The 21,829-nt window shown below is 37.2% G+C and overlaps 1 protein-coding gene across 1 annotated transcript; it reads left to right on the top strand.

Moving 5' to 3' along the window:
- The first annotated feature begins 5,514 nt into the window (after positions 1 to 5,514).
- Positions 5,515 to 21,766, top strand: LOC136232984 (formin-like protein 14). The gene is made up of 18 exons (XM_066022489.1): positions 5,515 to 5,725; positions 6,232 to 6,341; positions 6,460 to 7,166; positions 7,259 to 7,480; positions 7,555 to 9,140; positions 9,302 to 9,431; positions 12,056 to 12,127; positions 13,369 to 13,467; positions 14,077 to 14,118; positions 14,193 to 14,273; positions 14,359 to 14,409; positions 14,488 to 14,569; positions 14,653 to 14,747; positions 17,018 to 17,089; positions 17,207 to 17,323; positions 17,628 to 17,696; positions 20,214 to 20,280; positions 20,777 to 21,766. The coding sequence occupies exons 2-18, from the start codon at positions 6,269 to 6,271 to the stop codon at positions 20,974 to 20,976; spliced, it is 3,765 nt and encodes a 1,254-aa protein (XP_065878561.1). The 5' UTR covers positions 5,515 to 5,725; positions 6,232 to 6,268; the 3' UTR covers positions 20,977 to 21,766.
- Positions 21,767 to 21,829: the final 63 nt, after the last annotated feature.

The raw sequence follows: 21,829 nt of genomic DNA, 5'->3' as shown, positions 1-21,829 counted from the left end.
AGTCGTAAACCAGGGTAGCTGTTTAGCCATCATCCCCGCAGTCGTAAACCAGGGTAGCTGTTTAGCCATCATCCCCGCAATCTTAAAATGGGGTAGCTGTTTAGCCATTATCCCCACGGTCATAAACTAGGGTAGCTATTTAGCCATTATCCCCGCGGTCGTGAACTAGGGTGCAGCCCGAAGCAGAGTCTGATGCAGTCAGAGAGCAACGCCGGAGCGCGCAGCGCAAAGGTCAGGTATGTTTCCTCCTACTCGTTACGTGTCTTTTACTTTTATATGTTTTACATTGCATGTGTTACGTTAGCAAAAACGTTTTCGAACCACACACATCACTGTCAAAATAGAAAAGTAGGGGCAACTGTAGACACCGAGTCGGAGGACCTGTGACGAAAACCTGAAACAAGACGGTCGAAGCGATTGATTCCGGAAATTTTGAAAAATATATAAAGAATAATAAGCTGAGGAAAATTAACGGCACGACGCGGGCACACAACGGCATCCTGCACGCGGACGACGATGGTCGAACGCCCGCTTGACGGCTCGAGACGTGCACGCGGCGTTCGTCGGACGCACCGCGAGTGGCACGCTCTCGACGCCCGAGCAATTCCTGGGACCACTGGCGGTGCGCGCCCTCGTGGGCCGTTGAGCACACGTGCCTGGCAGCGCGAGGCGCGCGTTCGGCGGCCACGACGTGCGAGCATCTAGCTGCGCGGAACGCGCCCTCGGTGGCCACGGAGTGCACGCGTCCGACGGCGCGGGGCACGCCCCGAGGGTCGCCGGGCGAGCACCCAACCACGTCGGGCGAACGCCCAACGCATCGGGCGGACGCCCGACGAGGGTTGGGCGCTCGCCCAACGCCGTTGGGCGATCGCCCAACTCATGTTGGGCGGCCGCCCAACAAGGTTGGGCGGTAGCCCAACACTAGGTTGGGCGGCCGCCCAACCACAATGGGCGACGCCCAATTTTTTTTGGGCGTCGCCCATTGTTCCGGGATCCGTTTCCCTATATAAGGGCACGGATCCCAAGGTGAAGAGAGAGGATTTTTTGGGGGAGAGCTTTCTCACACTAGATATTTTTCTAGAGAGAGAGGAAATGGATTTTTTGGGAAAAAAAAACATTTTTTTTTTCCTAAAATTGAAAATCTCTAAATTTCCTAAGTTCAATTTTTACTAAATTTTTCATAAAAAAACGGAAGTTCGCGGTTGGTGGAAACAATCGGTTTCGACGGTCAGATACTGAATTAAAGGTATTATCCGAGGACTAGACTCTTTATTTTATTTAATTTATGCTCTCTTTCTATTTATGTTTTTTATGCTATAGTTTTTATTCCTTTAGTTATTTATTTATTTTGTCACGTTTTATTTAGTTAGCGTATTTATTTAATTTTCGTTTCGTGTTAAATAAAATTCGGTTTTGTTTTAAAATAAAAAACCTCGTTTTGGATATCCCAATACGAACCGTGATCCGATAAAAAGGTAGTTCGGGTATCGAAAATGTTGTAATTATAAGTTTTTTAATTTAAAAGAGGTTTCCAAATAACGTTTTAAAATGAAAACATCGTTTTAGGAACTTCCGTTTTCAACTATGATCCATCTTTGGTAGTTCGGAAGTGCAAAACGATTGAATTAGATTTAATTTAAAGCTTTTGAATAAATCTGGAAAATATTGGAGTGCTGCTGTAATTTGCCAATTCTGTCACTAAATGTTGTTTACCGACGGATTTTCCGTCGGTAAATCTGCTCAAATGTAAAAAATGTCATTTCGGTCCCTTTTTCTTAACTTTTAGACTTTTAATCCTTAGTATACATATATATAGTTAGTTAATATACGATTTTCAAATTGTTTTAGAACTTTAACATATATGATTATTTTAGGAGATTGGTTATTTCCATTTTTACTCTATTTTTATATATATGTATATATTATATTACCTTCCTTTTTATTGTTATCCATTCAAGTTACATTAAGTTCTATTTTAAATGTTATTTACTTGGGCATTTTGGGGAGATAATTAGTAGATATTAGTATATATTATTTTTGATGTTTAAAACTATAATAATTATGTATATATGTAGTTTTGGGATAGTTGGGTTATTTCATTGATTATTATTTTTGGATAAATGTTATTTTCCTAGTTATAAGATTCATTTGCTATTTTCAACACTTTTAAAATGTAAATGTACTATATATAGTATTTTCATATATGCATTATGTAGTCCCTTTTTATTAATTTCTATTCTCATAATCTCCTTCTGATTTAAAGGTATATGTATATGTTAAGTTATTTTCTTTATTCTTTTGGCCCATTCATGGGCCATATTTCAAGTGGGCTTTGTTTAAGTATAAATGGTGGTTTAAATGGATTTGTTAATGTGATTATAATAAGTAGAGAGTCCATTAAATAAGTGGGGAAAATAAATCACAAAAAAAGAGTTTTCAAATTGAATTATTTAAACTAATATTTTTTTGTAATGTAAATAAATAGAGGCATTCTTGTTAATATTTCAAACCGTCTTCAAAATATCACGTTTTAAAACCTTAGCCCGTTCCAACGACGGATTAAGCGAACATTGTAATTAAAATCGTTTTCTTGGCAAATAATAGAGTTTTGAACCATTTCCTTAAAGAATTTGTACAAAGTAAAACTGACTTGTATGTTTAACCACGTTTTCTCATTAAAGGTTTTTATCTCAAACGTTTTCAAATATTCGAGTCGTTCCAACGGCGATTCGAGTGAACTTCATCAAACGGGGTTTTGAAACGCACCCTAATCGTTCCAACGGCGATTAAGGTGCGAACCATGTAAATAAATCCGTTTTGGGGAAATAAGTTAATGTAGAATAAGCACACGACATACTATTTAACACGGTTGTAAATAAACCACTTCTTTCTTCCCCCTCTCTATGTATGTATAAACATAAATGGGTGATTCTTTACTGGTGTGGCTTTTCAATATCATATGCTCAAAACGGTTTCTAAAAAGAGAAAGAAAAGGGTTTCAAATGAATTTTAAACTTAAAGAAGTATACGATTAGTCCGTTACCGCCTAACATGCTGAGTAGGAGGCTGGTGGTTCATAACCGGGCGATGTCGGGGTGCCTAGTAGCCTTTCTCCGGAAAGGAGCTAGCCTTCTCGGCTCGTACCTAAGTTTTCCGAACCCACACCGGTCTCCCGCAAGGGATCGGTGTTCATTTTCCCATTCGTGGGTGGCGACTCTTCCATATCTCCGAGCTCCGGTCCTGCCGAGCAGCTTGATTCCACGATTGGTTGCTTTCGGCGCCAATCACCGCTTACGTCGCCATGAGGTTGTCCACCCCCCGGTCCGCCTGGGAGATTAGGCCGCGACACCTCGTCTAACAGCAGTGCTTAGCAGCTTTTCATCAAATAAACAGAATGTTTCGACATTTACGGCAAAGTCTTCCAGACAACTTCCTGCGCCTTCTGAACTTTACCCAAAGTAGAAATACTTTGTCTAGAAGTTGGTTCTGTTCTGCCGCTGACCTGACTGCATTGTCGCTCAACTCAGCAGCTTCCTCTTGAAGCTTTTGTTAGAAGGCTTCTCGATCCTTCTTCATGCTGAGTCGTCGTTTCACTTGATACGACTGCGTTTTATCTTCTTAGGCCGTGAGGTCTTGATGTGTTGACTTGGGCTTGACTTTCACTTATGGGCCTTTAGACTTTTTATCTTAATGTCTTATAAATCAATTAACTCAACATTGAACAAACACATTAGTGTGAATAAATCAAAGCATTTAAATTTAATGTGTTAGAATATTTTTTATCATTTACTTAAATAATTTTGTCAAATCAAAATCATGTGGAAAGGTGTTTCAACAGTTGGCATTGATTGTGGGGAGACATTCAGTCCAGTCGTCAAGCCTGCTACCATTCGCACTGTTCTTAGCTTGGCCTTGTCCAAGTCATGGCCACTCCATCAACTTGATGTGAAAAATGCTTTTCTCCATGAGGAACTCAATGAAACTGTTTATATGTATCAACCTATGGGTTACCGCGATCCTCAGTTTCCTAATCATGTGTGCTTGTTATGCAAATCACTTTATGGTCTCAAATAGGTGCCTATAGCTTGGTACAAATGGTTTGCCGACTATGCTTCATCCATTGGTTTCACAAATAGAAAATGTGGCAATTCTTTATTCATATCTCGACATGGCACTCATATTGCTTATCTCTTACTCTATGTTGATAATATAATATTAACAACTTCTTCTGATGGTCTGCGGACACATATCATTAATCTTCTTAGTTCAGAATTTGCTATGAAGGACTTGGGACAACTTCACTCTTTTTTGGGTATTTCATTCACTCATCATAAAAGATGGCCTCTTTTTATCCCAACGGAAGTATGCTACAGACATTATTGAACGTGCAGGAATGTCCAAATGCCAACCGGCCACCACACCAGTTGACACTAAACCCAAGCTTAGTGTGACAAGCGGTTCCTCTCATGCCGATCCCACACTCTATCGCAGTCTAGCTGAAGTGCTTCAATACCTCAATTTTACCTGCCCCGACATCTCTTATGCAGTTCAACAAATTTGCTTGTTTATGCACAATCCTATGGATCATCATATGCAAGCTCTCAAGCGTATCATCCGTTATGTCAAAGGGACTCTCACTTTCGGTTTACACGTGTACCAGTCCCCTTCATCTTCACTTGTGTCCTACACCGACGCAGATTAGGGTGGGTGTCCTAGTACACTGCGCTCTACTTCCGGATATTGTGTGTTCTTGGGTGACAATTTGTTATCTTGGTCTTCTAAGTGTCAACCAACCTTATCACGGTCCAGTGCTGAAGCCGAATATCTTGGAGTTGCCAATGTAGTTTTTGAAACATGTTGGCTGATGAACCTTCTTTTGGAGCTCCATTGTCCTATTCTGAAAGCAACCATGGTTTACTGCGACAATGTTAGTGCACTCTATCTCTCAGGCAACCCGGTGCATCATTAACACACTAAACACATTGAAATGGATATCCATTTTGTGCGTGAAAAGATGGCCAAAGGTCATGTACGGGTTCTTCATGTTCCTTCTCGTTATCAAATAGCCGACATCTTCACCAAAGGCCTTCCATTGGTACTTTTTGAAGACTTCCGCAACAATCTCAACATATGTCCTCCTCTTGCTTTCGATTGAGGGGGTGTATTAGGAAAATATATTATATTTATTGTTTTCATATTGTAATTATAGTGATTGGAATAAATTAAGAAGGTTATCATTCATAGTCAAATAGGGAGCTAGATGGTAGACATTGATTGTGTGAATATTTTTGTATAAAAACAGTGTTTGAAAAGAATTAATCAAGGAAACAAATTCTTTCAATTTTAAAAGTTCAGGTTGACAATAGATAAAACTTACCAAGTTAAGCGTCTAAATATGCATTAAGCCAAAATAGATTTTCTTTTTTTTTTCTAAATTTTGGAATAACAAAATGGAACTGATGTACTAATTTTACATAAAACTAATTTCCTACACCCAGTAACAGTCTAGTGAATGCATTCCGCCAATCTCGTTTTCTATCTATGGAGAGTGTCAGTTTCATCTGTTAAATATGGAAAGCCCTCCTTTCCTTTCTCTTTCTTCCAAATTGAAATTTCAAATTTCAAGGAAAAGATTGGGACTTCACTTCTCTCTGCACTGTTATCTCTTTCTCAATCTAGCTTACGAACCAGCCGCTGAGCTGCCCCTTTAGCGTCTCTTGTTCAGGTTTGCTGCTTAATTTCTTCATATTTCTTCCCGTGTTCTCCGTTTCTTTCGATTTCTCAACTCTAGAACAGGCTTGGGTTTGTTTCTTGTTAGGGTCTGCTTGTTTGGGAATGTTAATTAAAGGGAATTTATTTAGCTAACCTTGTTTGGAAAAGAGTTGAATAGAACTGAGTTTTTTCTAAATGGAGGTTAAATGAAGGTCAGAAAACCTTAGAATATCCCCAATTTCAGTCCCACTAAATTTTGGTGGGATTCTTAAGTTAACTAAATAACCTTAGCTTAACTTAAGCAAGCAAAGATTACTCTAATAATCACCTTCCCTCCCTTTAATTAACTTCGAACCTTCATCCAAACAGACCTTAGTGTTTGGCGGTTTAGAAAGTTCAATTACGAAGAAACTTTCAAGTGCGCACCAACTAATTCGTTCTCACTGATGCAAATTATAGTACTCGTGAATTTTGGTTGGATTGAGTTTTTATTTATTGATTGATTTATTTTTGATTCAGGCTATATCGCTGCATGTAAATCCCATTTTCCTTGGAAATGTCTCTCCTTAGTAGATTTTTTTACAAAAGGCCTCCGGATGGATTGCTTGAATTTGTTGACAGAGTATATGGTAACCGCAACTTTCCTTTTCCTTTTTATTTCGTGTATGAGATTTTGCTACTAGTAGATTCTCAATGACTGATCAATCTCTCTGTTTATTTGGTTTCACGTGTGATTCATTGTGGCAGTCTTTGATTCTTGCTTTTCCACTGAAGTTTTGCCTCATGAAATGTACCATATTTATCTGCATGAAATTGTGGCCGAGTTACATGAAGATTTTCCTGATTCATCCTTTCTTGCTTTCAATTTTCGTGAGGGTGAGAAAAGGAGTCAGTTTGCTGAAATTCTTTGCCAGTATGATGTCACTGTCATTGATTATCCTCGACAATATGAGGGTTGCCCTCTTCTTCCGGTGTCTTTGGTTCAGCATTTTCTTCGTGTTTGTGAGAGTTGGCTTTCCCTTGGGAATCATCAGAATATCATCCTTATCCATTGTGAGAGGGGGGGTTGGCCACTTTTGGCTTTCCTTTTAGCTAGTTTCTTGATTTTTAATAAGTTACATAGTGGTGACCGAAGAACTCTTGAAATTGTGCATCGAGAAGCTCCTAAGGGGTTCCTGCAGCTATTGTCACCTCTCAATCCCTTCCCTTCACAGCTCCGTTACCTTCAATATGTAGCCAGAAAAAATATATCACCAGAGTGGCCTCCTCCAGAGAGAGCACTTTCATTAGATTGTGTTATTCTTCGTGCTATTCCAAGCTTCGATTCTGAAAAAGGTTGCAGGCCCGTCATCCGTATTTTTGGTAGGAATCTCCACTCTAGGGGTGGGCTTTCAACACAGATGCTATTCTCCATGTCCAAGAGAAAGAAGACTACCCTTAGACATTACCGCCAGGTAGGAAGCTTCTTATTTTATCCTTTCATGTTGACTTCATTTCCTTTTTTCTTCAATTGGGCAATTTGAACAGTACAATTCTGCATTTGCAGGCAGACTGCGATGTCATTAAGATTGACATTCAGTGTTTGGTGCAAGGAGATGTTGTGTTGGAGTGTGTACATCAGGACTTGGATCCAGAAAGGGAGGTTATGATGTTTCGTGTAATGTTTAATACTGCTTTTATTCGATCTAACATATTGATGCTCAACTCTGAGAACTTGGACATTCTTTGGGACTCAAAAGACCGCTATCCAAAAGGCTTCCGAACTGAGGTAAATTCATTATTTTTTCCCCTTCCTTTTCATAGATTTTTATCCGTCTTACTTAATAAAACTTTGAAATTCAGATTTTATTTGGGGAGATGGAGAGTATGTCCCCACGAAAAGCTCCAACAACAATTTTAAATGGTGAGGAGAAAGGTGGATTGCCGATGGAAGCTTTTTCTAGGGTTCAAGAACTTTTCAGTGGACTTGAGTGGGGTGACCACAATGATGATGCTGCCTTGTGGCTGTTTAAACAACTTTCTGTAATAAGTGATGCTAGAGATCTGTCAAGATTCCAAAGTAAAGCCAGTTCATATGTATCACCAATTGACTCTGAAGAAGAATATAATGCGTCTAGCACTGCAGATAGTTCTGATGAAGCATTTGATCTGCTTCCCAGAACTTCTGTTGATTCAGTTCTTTTACCTATTGAAAGCGATGGTATTCTTGATTCTGATATTCAAGTTTCAACTGAGACTACTCTATCCTCCTTTCATCAACAACTATTAATCCCAAATGAAGGACCTCCAGCTTCTCAAGCCTCTCAAAGTCAGCTTCCAGAACCTATTGCCCACCCATCCCTACCCCCACCACTTTTTTCATCTAATGTTAATCAAGTTTCTTTGTCAACGTCCCCGTCTCCTCCTCCGTCACCACCATCATCACTTGGTCTCCCTAGCAGCACTAGTAGACCATCTCCACCGCCTTCTATTCCTAGTATTTCCCACATAGATACTTTGACAATTCCATCTCTCGCTACTAAAAATGGTCCTCCACCTCCTTGTCCACCCTTGCCTCCTAACTTTAATACACCAACTTTTTCAGCATCACCTCCACCGCCACCTCCTCCAATTCCACCTTACTTCTCCAGTAAAGATCCCTGTCCATCTCCTGTTGTTTCTAGTAAAAGTGCTCCATTGCCTCAAACACCACTAGGTCCACCTTCTCTCCCTCTTAATTCCACATCCAAGCAACCATGTATGGCACCACCTCCACCACCACCACCATTGCCTCCGTTTATGTCATCTAAGACACTGTCTACGAGTTCAAAATCTACAAATAATTCTCTTCATGAGGCACCAGCTCCTCCACCTCCACCTCCTTTGGACAGAAACACCAGTAATTCCCTGAGGGTACCTTCCCCTCCCCCTCCCCCACCCCCGCCACTTCCTTCAAACTGTAATCCTAGTAATGCATTGAGTCCCCCTCCCCCACCCCCTCCTCCTTTAGGACCTAAGCCCCCTAGTTCAGTGCTGCCACCTCCTCCACCTCCACCTCCTTCGGACCGAAATACTGGTAATGCAGTGAGGGCGCCTCCCCCTCCTCCCCCCCCTTCAAGACCTGCGCGCCCTAATTCAGTTACACCATCCCCACCGCCAGTACCCAATGCACCTATTGCTCCCCCTCCACCAACAGCTCGTGGTACTGTGCCTGGCCCGCCTCCTCCTCCTGTACCAAAGAATTCTAATGTGCCTCCACCGCCTCTTCCATCAATTGGAAGAGGTAAATCCGCTTCAGGGCCAAGTAATCATGCAAGGGACCGGAGTACTGGTGGGATTGGTAATGCCCCTAAGAAAAGTTCGTTAAAGCCCTTACATTGGGTAAAAGTTACTCGAGCAATGCAAGGGAGTTTGTGGGCAGATTCACCTAAGCAGGAAAATGAGTCAAGGTGTGTGCATATTTTACTGTAGTCATTTTATTTATATATTTTTTCTCAAGTTTGTTATAATATGTAATCTACTTATTAATTTGCCCTTCATTTTCCTTGTTGGTTGGGGAGAGAGAAGGGCTTCATTTTTTTTTATATGGCCTAATGAAGGTTTCTGTCAGGGCCCCTGAAATTGATATTTCAGAACTTGAAAGTTTGTTCTCAGCTGCTTCTGCTGCAGATGGGAGTGGCAGTAATAAAGTGGGTGGTCGACGTGGTTCTTCTATTAGCAAACCTGAAAAAGTGCAATTGGTAAGGTTTTGGTCAGTTTATTTATTTGTTGATTGCATTTATGATTTTTTCTGTTCAAATGCTTAGAAATCTAGGTGAAGTTCAATCACATTCTAACGGGATTCGATTGTTTTTCTGGATAATATAAAATATAATGACTATGGTGTTGTGGAATTGTGGTCTTCTGAAGCAGTAAAAGAAAACTGAGAAATCTATTAGAACTTTATTGCACGTTGAAAATGAAGAGAAAAGAGTTTTATAAGAACCGTGGAACAAATATCCAAACAAAACTGAAGATCGAATGCTCTGTCTTAATTATGAAGCTATTTCGTTATCTATACTCGTCTTGAACTTGTTTAAGATTATACTTCATTACTTGTACACATCCCAAATTCAGTTAACTCTCTGCATATACTATACTAACCTGTATAAATATCAAATAGATTAGTTTAGTAACATATCATATTTTGGTAATATATTTATTAATTTCATTAATAATATTTGAATTAAATGAAATATTTTTCATTTATCAAAATAATAAAATGAGGGCGAGCCTTGGCGCAACGGTAAAACGTTGTTGCCGTGTGACCTGAGGTCACGGGTTCGAGTCTTAGGAGCGGCCTCTTGCCAATTAAATTGGCAAGGGAAGGCTTGCCCCCAATACACCCTTGTGGTGGGACCCCTACCCGGACCCTCGCTCAGCGGGGACGCGTAATGCGACCGGGCCGCCCTTTTTTTTTTTTTTTATCAAAATAATAAAATATGAAAATTAGTATTTATGTATAATAATAAGGTCCCGGTAGCAGATATTTATGGGTCGAAACCTAAATCTTAAATGAACCTTTCACGGGTATTAGTTTCTCTGCTTGTATCTGTTGCAAATCCTATCATTTTGGCCTGAATTCTACTTAAATAAGGTGGATTACGAGGGTACCCAAAATACTCTGTTAGCTTCCATCCCTACCAATCATAGTTATTTAAGGCGCCAAGGCACAGGCACAAGGCACACTGAAATATATATATGTATATATATGTGTGTGTGTATATATATATATATATATATATAATATAAATGACAACAATTAACATTTCTAAAATACAACAAAGAGTCAAATAACAACAATCTTAGTTATAAAATGCATGAAATAAATTTCAAAATACCTATTAACTTTTTCATTAGTATAATTCATAATAAATTTTTGAATCTAAGAGCTTTGTTTTGCAACCAAGCTTCCTCACAGTTCACAAACACACACACAAAAAAAAAAGAATACAGTGGAAGTGTGGAATATTCAATATTGTATGATTTGTATCTATTTAGATCTCAATCTTCTGTCCTTTGCGGTTGCTATTTATTTATTTCTTATTCTAACTGATCTTTTTTCCTTTTTCTATTTCTTTCTTTCTTACTCTAATTGATGTTCTTTCCTTTTTTCTGTTTCTTTCTTATTCTAATTGACGTTCTTTCCTTTTTTCTGTTTATTTCTTTCTTATTCTAATTGAGACGTTCTTTCCGTTTTCTGTGTCTTTCTTTATTATTCTAATTGATGTTATTTCATTTTTCTATTTCTTTCTTTCTTATTCTAATTGATGTTATTTCCTTTTTCTATTTATTTCTTTCTTATTCTAATTGACGTTCTTTCCTTTTTCTATTTATTTATTTCTTATTCTCTTTACGTTCATAACTTCATCTTCTTTCCTTGTATTTTTTATTTTTTTTCCTCTTTCCAATTTAATCTCAGTCCTTGATCATAAAGATAGCATGCTTTTGAGATTAGAACATCTTATTGTAATTCAAAACCCTAAAACATCCTATACCTGTGCCTATGCGCGCCTCAGACAAGGCGACAGACTCCATGAGGCGCACCCCAGGCGTGCGGCCGTTGAACATTGCCCGCCTCTCTGCTGCTGAGGCCCTAAGCCCTGAGCATAGGGTCAAGCGTTCCCGAGGCGCGCCTTTAAAACTATGCTACCAATGTGTGGTGGCGTTTTGGGGCTTCTGTTTCGTCAATGACATAGGAAAGAATAGCAAAAATGGGGGAAATTCCATGGGTGGTAAAACATAAAATCTTGCTTATCAATGTCCTTAAGGAACCAAAGATTTTTTATAAATGAAAAATTGAAATAAAGGACTATCAGTTTTCTGACCGGAGCTTCAGCGATCATTTTCCTTCCATAAAATGTTAATCAGTTCATTTTGCGATCTTAACTTTATTTGTGATTCCTTTCTAATGAAGAAATTAGTCATTGTATGACCTAGTGAGCCTCAAAGAGAATCTTGACTTTTTTTTTTTCTTTTTTACATTAACATGGGCAGTTTTATGACGTTATTCCTAAGAATATCTTGGATATAGACATAGTAGAATTGTATTTAATCATAACACATTGGTAGTGAATTTTGAAGGTCAGTATTGGTAACTAATTGTCAAAGTGCAACGGTTGGATAAAGTTGTTTTGTTCTTTTCATTTTTTACTCAAACGCGTTGTTGCTCATGTCTGGATAGTACTGATATTTTTTCTGCTTGCATATATAAACATTGTCTATAAAGTGACATTGAAAAGGAAATTTATTTTTCTTTCTGTTGTAGAAGTATGCCCCTGTTCTTCTATTTGACACAAGTTCTTGATTATGTTTCTCTTGACAGGTGGATTTGCGTAGAGCATATAATTGTGAAATAATGCTGACAAAAATAAAAGTACCTTTGCCTGACATGATTGTAAGTCTCATATTACCTGAAGTGATTTGGAAATCTTATAATGTTCAATCTTAAAGCTGATGTGTATCTTGAGGATATAAATTGTCTTTAAGCTGACCATCTTTTATCTAAAGGGACTTCCGGTTATGTGTTCTGCATGCTACTTTTTTGCATCTTGTCATACCATTCAAATAACTCTTACCCTCCAAAAGGTTTATGTTTTACTCAGGTATGAGTTGTGTCTCGGTCTCTGGTGGTTTGAGACATTTGAAAGATGATTGAATAAAGTTTCCTTAAAGGGAAAGCTAACGCCTCAAAGATCATACATTTAGCAATTAAACATGTAAAATATTCTCCAGGTTTCAATCAAATATTTTTGGGTCTCAATATCCTATGTTGATTTTGCTCTGGTTTTTGGAAGTCCACACCCAGGTATAGGACATAAGTTATGAAATTTTTTTGTTACCTCAAGCTCTCCTCCCTATTCAATCAAACTTCACTATTATGGGTCATATTCTTCCGGACCCTAATATGATCAAATAACAAAATAAGACACCCTTTTAAAAATGATCTCGTTGATCATCGCTGAAGTTTGCGGAAGTTTTATCATAAATGGTCGTTACTTGTTTAGTTTTTCTTGAAGTGTTTAGTTTCTACGGGTTTACTTTTGAGGTTAAGAATCAATGCAGTGAAAAAAGAGGTGGAAGCTAGTCATGGTAGTCAGCCAAACTTTACTTGTTGGTTTTGATGATGAACTCAGTATTTTAGGAGTGCAAAAGGAGGATAAGCATGAGGCGGTTTCTTATTTTGGTTAAACTCAACGCTCTAGTAAGAAATACTTGTCGCTGTTTAGGAAGGACATTAGAGTTACTGTGAAGGAGAAAAAAGAGTGGAGGAGGCTCTTAATGACTCTTTCATTTTGCTAGTTTCTTGGTTAGTGGTGGCTTTTGCAGAACTGACTAAGAGTTGCTCTTTCCACATAATATTTTCATCTTACTTTAATTTAACATTTAAAATTGGAGTGCATTTTAGTCCTTGAATTTTAAAACTGTTGTGTTTTTAGCCCTCGAATTATCATAATATGGAACACTTTAGTGCCATAGAAATGTTATTATTTTCATGCATAATAATAATAAACTATTGGGAAAAATGGTATGTCGGAGGAAACTTCAGATTTTCTTTGGAACTTAATCCTTTGTCTATTTTCCAGTTTTAACTATGAATCTATGATCTATGTATTCATTTAATATATTTATTTCCAGAGTGCAGTTCTTGCTTTGGATTCCGTAGCTTTAGACATTGACCAGGTTGAGAATCTCATCAAATTCTCTCCCACCAAGGAAGAAATGGAGATGCTGAAGGTAATAAGTCTTTTATGCTTGTGATAGGCATAAAGTGCCTGCTATCTGTAGATTATGCTTGAATGTGGCTTATGCAATATCTTCCTGCCCAAACATTTTGGCTGATTTTTGTTTCCAATCAATTTCTATAGTCTTTTAACATTTCAGGGATTTCACGTCTGTTGTGTTCTTTCTTGGAGCAGACGCTATTATGTTCTTGCTATTAATTTACTAGTTAGTTCTCACTTATACCGTTTCTGGAAACAGATTTTCTTTTATCTCTTCCCCAATGTGGGTGGGAAATGCAAAGTACACTAGTTGCCTTTTCTAGGTGTGTCTGAGCTGAGATGAAAAGCCAGCATATTAGCTGCCGATGTATCCAAAGAGTTAATCTGTGAAATCATTTTGTACAAGATTGAACATCTTTGCTATTGCAATGAAAGCCTGTAATTTTCTATTCACAAAGATGATCCCTTGCCAACAAAAAGCATTGACAAACTGAAATTAAGCATGTCCTTGGTTTATGGAAGAAATATGGACAACTGATAGTTTCTAGCCAGTAGTCACCTTCACATTACATAGGAATTGTACTGTTTGTTGTTTCTTACTATTTTATATTACAATCTGCAGAATTATACAGGTGACAAGCAAATGCTGGGAAAGTGCGAACAGGTTAGCTGCAATCTAACATTTAGAATTCTTAAAAACCAACAATTTGATTGCTGATGTACAATTCATCTGTCTAGTTTTTCATGGAGCTGATGAAAGTTCCACGAGTAGAAGCCAAGCTTCGAGTGTTTGCCTTCAAAATCACCTTTACTAGTCAGGTATATTTTAGATTTTAAATGTATTCAATTCTCAATCCAATTACATGGGATAAATATCAACCTGTTTTATGGCTTGTGCTGTCAGGTGGATGAATTAAAATGTAATCTCGATACTATTAATCAAGCTACCAGAGAGGTACCATAAAAATAAAGGATATTTTGACATATTAAAACCCGATTTGTTTTGCACATTGAATACCATGCATATTTTCAGGTAAAAGAATCAGCAAAATTACGTCAGATAATGCAAACAATTCTGACCTTAGGAAATGCTTTGAATCAGGGCACTGCAAGAGGTGCCATGTTCAAGTTCTATTCATTTTCTTAAATTTCCGTTCCTTTATGCTTCTTCGTTAATCATGCCACCTTACTGCTACAGGATCTGCTGTTGGATTCAAATTGGACAGCCTTCTTAAGTTATCCGACACTCGTGCAAGAAACAACAAAATGACTCTAATGCACTATTTATGCAAGGTGGTTATTGCTTATACTTTAAAGTTTGAATCCTGGACTTGCATTGTCAACAAATAAGATTGTGGTTGAGAACATGAATTTTTTGCTTTTACATACAGTATGTAATAGATTTTGAGTATCCTGTTTTGGTGTAAAAACTTGTCAAAATTATTTCTGGTGAAACTACTATGTATCGCTAATCTCTTTATTGAAGAGCCTTTCGGGTGTGGTTTTAAGCAGTAGAGGTTGGTAGTTGGTGGCCAACGTTTTGCAGCCATTAGTTCATAGTCATTTGTAAAACTTTATAACTTTGCTATTGCTAAGTTAGTTTATGGTGACACTGCTCCTTAGGCTTGTTGTGTGCTATCTAGGGTTGAGGGTAGACATTTGACTCTACATGCTAAGAGCCTTTTTGGTGTAATGATTAGCAGTGAGTAGTTAATATTTGTTATTGGTAGTTGGAGGCGAACTTAATGTAGCCATTAGCATTTTTACATGCTAAAGAGCCTTTTTTGTTGACTTATTTGAAAGTTACATCTCATATTATAAAATCCCTTGTAATGACATTTGCACATACCCATTAGTTTATTGATCTCTGCTGGCAGCTTACCATTGGTCACCAGCAACTGCTCAATCCACTGCAGTTAAACAGTATGTTATTTTGCTTTCAACTATAAGTTGATAGATATGACTTTTTTTCTTGAGAGCAAGTGTTAATAGCTTTAATAATTAAAAAGGATTCCTATTTTTTGGTGCACTCTATAGATAGTATTTTTCTGTCTGATTTTCAGTATTCTTACCAAACAACTGAAATCGTCATCTTCTAAGTCACAAAACATTTTACTTAACAAATATTTCTACAAATAAGCGATTGAATGAAATAAATGAAGCCAGCTCTCAACTTCTCCTAGATATTTGCTTAATTCCTCTTGTATATTACTTGCATCATACATGTGTTCTCTTTCTTTCTTCAAGTCTTTTTATTTTTGTATTCCATGAATTTAGCTGCAGGTAGTGCTTTCAGTGTTTTTTTTACTGGAATGCATGTTATGTTCTGTTGGTTTTTGCTTAATTTCTCTACCTGCTCACTAGAGCAACTTATAGATGGAATGATTCTGATATTGATTGATTTCCAAGTTCATTGTCTGAGCTCCCTGGGACTGGCATTAGTTGCTCTGTATTAACTTTCTTATAAAAACTGAAACTTAGTGAATTACTTCATGGGGGTATTCCAGATGAAAAATGCTGCTACTTAGGGTTTTTAATCACTTATCACCAACATTTAATGGCCTTGGTTGTCTATAATGGCTTTAAGAAGTATCATATGATGATAAGGGCTATTCTGGGTAATTTATGTACAGACTGCAGGTGTTTCTTTTAGGTTGGTGATTGTCCTAAGCAGCAGACCTGGAATTTCTTAGTAGTAGTCACAACTGAGGGTCTAGTAGAAATGGCATCTAAAGGGAGAATTTGTATCACAGGAATAAAAAACAGTAACTGCTGGAAATATATTAATTGATTGCAAACTAAATTAAAAATGCAATATGGAAATTAGTGTGTGTAGACTTAAATTAATCCTAGACTGGTTACTCGACTCACACTTATCCAAATTTTATAAGGATTTGTGTTCTTAAGGGAAACATACAGAGGAATTAGTAATTTAGTATCTTCCTAAAGTTCTTAGTTCAAAAATAAAACCTTAATGATGAAAAGCAGTTCCTTAAAAGATCCCTGTTCCAGAAAATGTGGAGACTAAAGCACATTTCCTAACAGGCTAACCAATGAGCATCTAATTGATTAAACTAGGCATGACTGGTTTTTCTCTAGCTCCAAGTCATTTTCAGCAGTTTGTGTAGCGCAACAATTAAAATCTGGATGCGAATAGATATATGTCGCGCTTTTAATTATTATGGACTTGTTGTTCTGACTATTAATTGCTGGTCAGTTAGTTTTTCCTTAATGTGCATTGCAAAATAGGCGATCAAAGAATTTTCTGGATTTGAATTAGCTGTAGAACTTCAAAAATGGGTTACTATCTATTCCAGTTTTGCAGTTTTCTGCAATAATATAGCACATTATCTCGACACTGCTTTCTGCAGTATTTGTCAATTCCTAAGTGAGTTTTATCACAGACAACAGAAAAAGGACATTCATTCAGCTTTGCTGCAATTGATATACAGTACCCTATTTGTTTTAGATTACTAATTTTCCTGTCAAGTTTCTGTGATGTCTCTTTGCCAGGATCATGGGACTTCCATGTAAATTTTAATTGTCCTATTCTCTTTTTGTAGATCCTAGCTGAGAAAATGCCGGAGTTGCTAGATTTTGATAAGGACCTTGTTCATTTAGAAGCTGCCTCAAAGGTATACTTCATAAGGTGCTTGTATTGGCTTTTCTCCTCAGTACTTGTTCAACTTTCCAATACCCTGTCTTCTAAGATGCTCCTTTTCATTCTCCTTTCGTCGTCTTCAAATTGCTAGATTCAACTAAAAGCATTGGCAGAAGAAATGCAAGCTGTGAGTAAAGGTCTTGAAAAGGTGGAGCAAGAACTCGCTGCTTCATCAAATGATGGTTCTATATCTGCAGGCTTCCAGAAGGTGAGGAATAATGAGGATTTATAATTACTTTTTTTTAATAGCTGTTATGCTTATATTGCTTCTTTACAGTTCCAAAGTGTTGACTAAGAGGTTTAACTTTAGGACTCACTTCGGCCAATTTGCAGTGTTGGAAATGCTATAACATCAAAATTGCTGGATCTTAAGCTCTAATACAAAATTTTAGTGCAACAAAATTATTTCTTGTCTAATTTGGATGGTAGTGTGATGATTGGCTTAGTAAGTGATTTAAGCATACCTTTGAGCAAAATTATACTGAGTGAAAATAAATTTTCCTTGTTTAAAGGTTTTGAAGATCTTCCTTGATACTGCTGAAGCTGATGTAAGGTCGCTTACCACCTTGTATTCTGAAGTGGTTAGTGCTCTATGCCTTCTAGCTTTTATTTAAGGGAAAAAGCATATTGAGGCCCCTGAACTTTCATTTTTCGGTTCATTAAGTACTTGATCTTTTATTTGGACACATTAAGCCCCTAATCATTTATATTTGCTCGCATTAAGCCCTTGCTTGTCGAATTAGTTAGTTGTGAACATCTAATCAGTTAAAAAAACGTTATTCATTTCATTTGTGTTTGAAATTATATTTTTACAGTTTGAAATACAGTCACATTACATATCAAAAACTGCTTTCAAACTGTTAAAAATACATATTTTGAACGCAGAAGTCGGTGATAAGGAGAGAGCTTGGTAGTTCTAACTTTACTATTGATGACGAAAAAGAATAAAGGTGTTTTTAAATCCTTGACTTTATAGGGTAAGGCTAGCAAGACAGTTCATTGCTAAGTAATGTGCTCAGGAATTGGATTAGTTCCAATAACTTTTTTCTACAGCCCCAATCAGTATATTATCATTGGGTCGTAGAAGACAAATAGAATAATCATAGGAAGAAAGATGGGTAAATTTCATCAATGGTGTATAACTTTTGCCTTGTTTCACACTTTGGTGTACAACCTTCAATATGTCTCACTAATATGTACGAACTTATAGCTGACCTCCCAATTTGGTGTACAGTAGGTAAAAATGACCGGTCAACACGAAGTCAACGCGCCACATCAGCAGGTTGACCGGTCAAAAAGTCAAAATTTGACCAACTAATATAAAATTACTACTATACTCCTATCCTTCCATCTCTTCATCATCTTCTTCCATTGTTTCTTTCTCTCTCTTCAAATTTCTCTCTCTAACTCCTTCCTCTAACCTCTTTCTCTCTCTTCTATTATGACGAGATTAATGAGTTTTCACGTTGAGGTTTAAAGCTAAACATTCTTTCTGCCAAATGAGTTCAGTGTGACATTCATAAGCTAGGTTTTGTCATTTACCAGCTAAAGTGGAAGAAAAAAAACCTTTGTTCACATGTCTCCATTAATTGCTGCAAGTTTAGATAGTACTTCAATTTAAAAGGCATAATAGAAGAAGACATCAACTAGTCGAGAAATTAAAAATTGATCCCAAATTGACAAGCATTTGAGCCAAAGAAAATTTATTATCCAATATACATAAATGATGCCATTTTTAACGTGTTCCTCCTTAATTATGCATATAAGTCTCAGTAATTTCTGTACTTGCACAGAACCAAACTCAAGGCTGCTTTCTAAAATTATACCAGCAGAAACCCATAAACCTCATGGGCTTCTGGTCGTTTCCCTCGAATCAGAAAAATCCAACTCCAGAAATTGATGGGGCAAATAAGATAAGCTTCAACATAATAACAAAATAAGTAGCTAATTCACCCGCTCAGTGATTCAAGGAACCAGAAGAGGTAAAAGCGAAATATCAATAAATTTCTCAATTAGATCCCATTTCAGAAGACGTCGAACCGGATCTCTCAAAACCCTTATCTCCACCATCAGCAACCACCTTTGAATACTGGGATGAAGATGAATTTGAAGGCCTCCCTATTAATCAACCCAACAGTAGTCGTTTTACTGAAGAAGTCTTTTACTGCTTCTTGATCATTTTCATTATCAATTAATTCACCAGGAAACTTGAGAATGAGAAATTTGACACTTGCTTGGGCAGCAAATTTGTTGTTAGGATTCTATCTTTTTGGAAGAATTTTAGTAAACGGTGGATTTAGAGAGAGAAATGATGGATTTATGGAAAAGATTTAAGAGATAGAAAGATAATTTTAGTAAGAAAACCCAAATGATGGTAGTTTAGTAATTGCATATGTATTGAGTCAATTTTTAAGTTTTTGACTGGTCAAACCGGTCATTTTTACCTGCTATATACCATAATGTGAGGTCATCCATAAGGTCGTATATATTAGTGAGACAAATTAAAAGTTGTACACCAAAGTGTGAAATGGGGTAAAGGTTGTACACCATTCATGAAATTTACCCTAAGAAAGATAAATGAATTGAGTAACCTCAATCGCCCTCTCCACCAGAAAGGTAGAGCCTCTACACAAGCAGCCAAACAACAATAACAATATTCTCAATACCCAAAAGAATCCTCTGACACACTCTTATACCTCCTATTCTCTTTATAGCTCATCAATCCCAAAATAACTAACTCTTACTACTTACCAATATGCCCTGTATTTCCCTTGCCCCTCCTTGTGTAAACACTCTCCACACTTTGGGCTTACCTTGATTAGAATCCAACAGTTAGCCCGATCCCTGTTACAGGTGAAATGAATAACACTCTGTTAATTGAGTTTTATGCTCAAAGCTGACTTTTTGGGTCATCTGGGGCTTAATGTGACAAAAAAAAAAAAAAAAAAAAGATCAGAGGCTTAATGTATCCAAATAAAAGATCAAGAGCTTAATGAACCAAATAATGGCCTCACGATGTTTTTTGCCTTTATTTAGCAGCTCAACTATTTGCTTTAAGTGCTGCTTTTAGTTTTCAAGTGTTGGTGCTTATCTTTCAGGGTCGAAATGCGGACTCATTGTCCCAATACTTCGGAGAGGATCCAGCACGCTGTCCTTTTGAGCAAGGTCTCATAACAAAATGCTCCTTTTCTGTCATTTCGCTAGATTTACCTAATTTTGGGCTCTAATAACCATTCTATTTTTTTTAAACAATGTCCATTCTATTTTAACAGGGTTGATTATTTTGATCATCTCCTTGATGTAAAGTTTTTTTATTACTGTTTTTTTTTTCAAATATAAAAGCCTATGCCAAAATCAGGTGATCAATTGCTAGTCATTATAGGGATTTAGAATTTCTATTAGCTTTGATGTTTCAAATTCTAAATCCAAAGGTCATGATTATGTAATGGTTTTCTTATTATGTTGCTTTAGGTTGAAATTTTCTTGAAACAAGATGAAAGTGATAAATTCCAAAGGATCTCTGTTCTTTGTGTTGTTTAATGTTTCTGTTACGCTGACATTAGATTGGTCTTAAGGAAGAGATACAATAATATTTTCAACTTATCGTAATCTGAATATTTTAAGCTCATTCATATATTTTTCTTGTGCCTTCACTTTGCAGTGACTCAGATCTTGGTCCTTTTTGTAAAGATGTTCAAAAAGGCACGAGATGAGAATGAAAGACAGGCCGAGGCTGAAAAGAAAAGGTTGGAAAAGGAAGCTTTGAAAGAACGGGCAGCAGCTAATTCAGCTGCAAAGAAGGATGTTATTGATACTGACAAGTCTAAAACTGGTTTTCAATTCCAGAAACATGCTTCATAGTCTTTTTCTTCTCAGAATTGGATATGCTGGATGTCAGTCACACCTGCTAATAACTACTCATATTTATACCTAGGCTACAACTTAATGTTGGATTAGATGAAGAGCTATGGCGCAAGACATTGAACAATTTATACTTTGCTCATAAGCTTCAATGCACTTGGTTACAGACAAGACACACAGTTTGTGTTACGCTCTTCCTATCATTGAGGTAAATCTAAATTCCTGGCAGAGATAGCAGTTTCCTTGGAAGATGTTGAACACATCAGGTTTATATTTGTGCCAAGCATAGCATCTGATAATCAAGATCATGGTATAAATCGAAAATTAGGTGCAGCCTGTTGACTTGGTACTGTGGACAAACAAACCGTTTCTCATATTGCGGTGAAGCAAGAGTTTGAGGAACTGCAGGCAAAAGGCTACAAGAAGGGGGATCCAGTAATTGTTCAGAAATTTGAAAATTTGGCAATCTGATTCAACCGAAGTGAAAAGGCATGTTCAGTTTGTATTTCAAGGACCAGTACACATAAATGGCACACAGATTAAATTTTAAAGTTAAGAGATGTATAGATAATGATACACAGTTTTAGCCGTTGACAGATTGTATGAGCAGTCCATGGGCACATCTTTAAACTACCTGGTTCACTTCATTTTGACTTGTTATTCATTAATTCCTTTAGCTTGTATTACATAATTTCTCGTGCATTTGTTGCGATGATGTTTTTTATAATTGCCAAGTCATGGCAAAAAGCTTATGTGAAACTCTAGCCTTTAAATATGATCAAATTTTGCATTCTACAGATGTTCCATGAGAAAACCCATTACGGTTTAGAGCTTAATCAACATACCAGGAAGC

The sequence above is a fragment of the Euphorbia lathyris genome, chromosome 6 (genome assembly GCF_963576675.1).
Source record: "Euphorbia lathyris chromosome 6, ddEupLath1.1, whole genome shotgun sequence".
NCBI classification, from domain to species: Eukaryota; Viridiplantae; Streptophyta; class Magnoliopsida; order Malpighiales; family Euphorbiaceae; genus Euphorbia; species Euphorbia lathyris.
The sequence above is the reverse complement of the archived record's forward strand: the minus strand, read 5'-3'. Positions and strand labels throughout refer to the sequence as shown.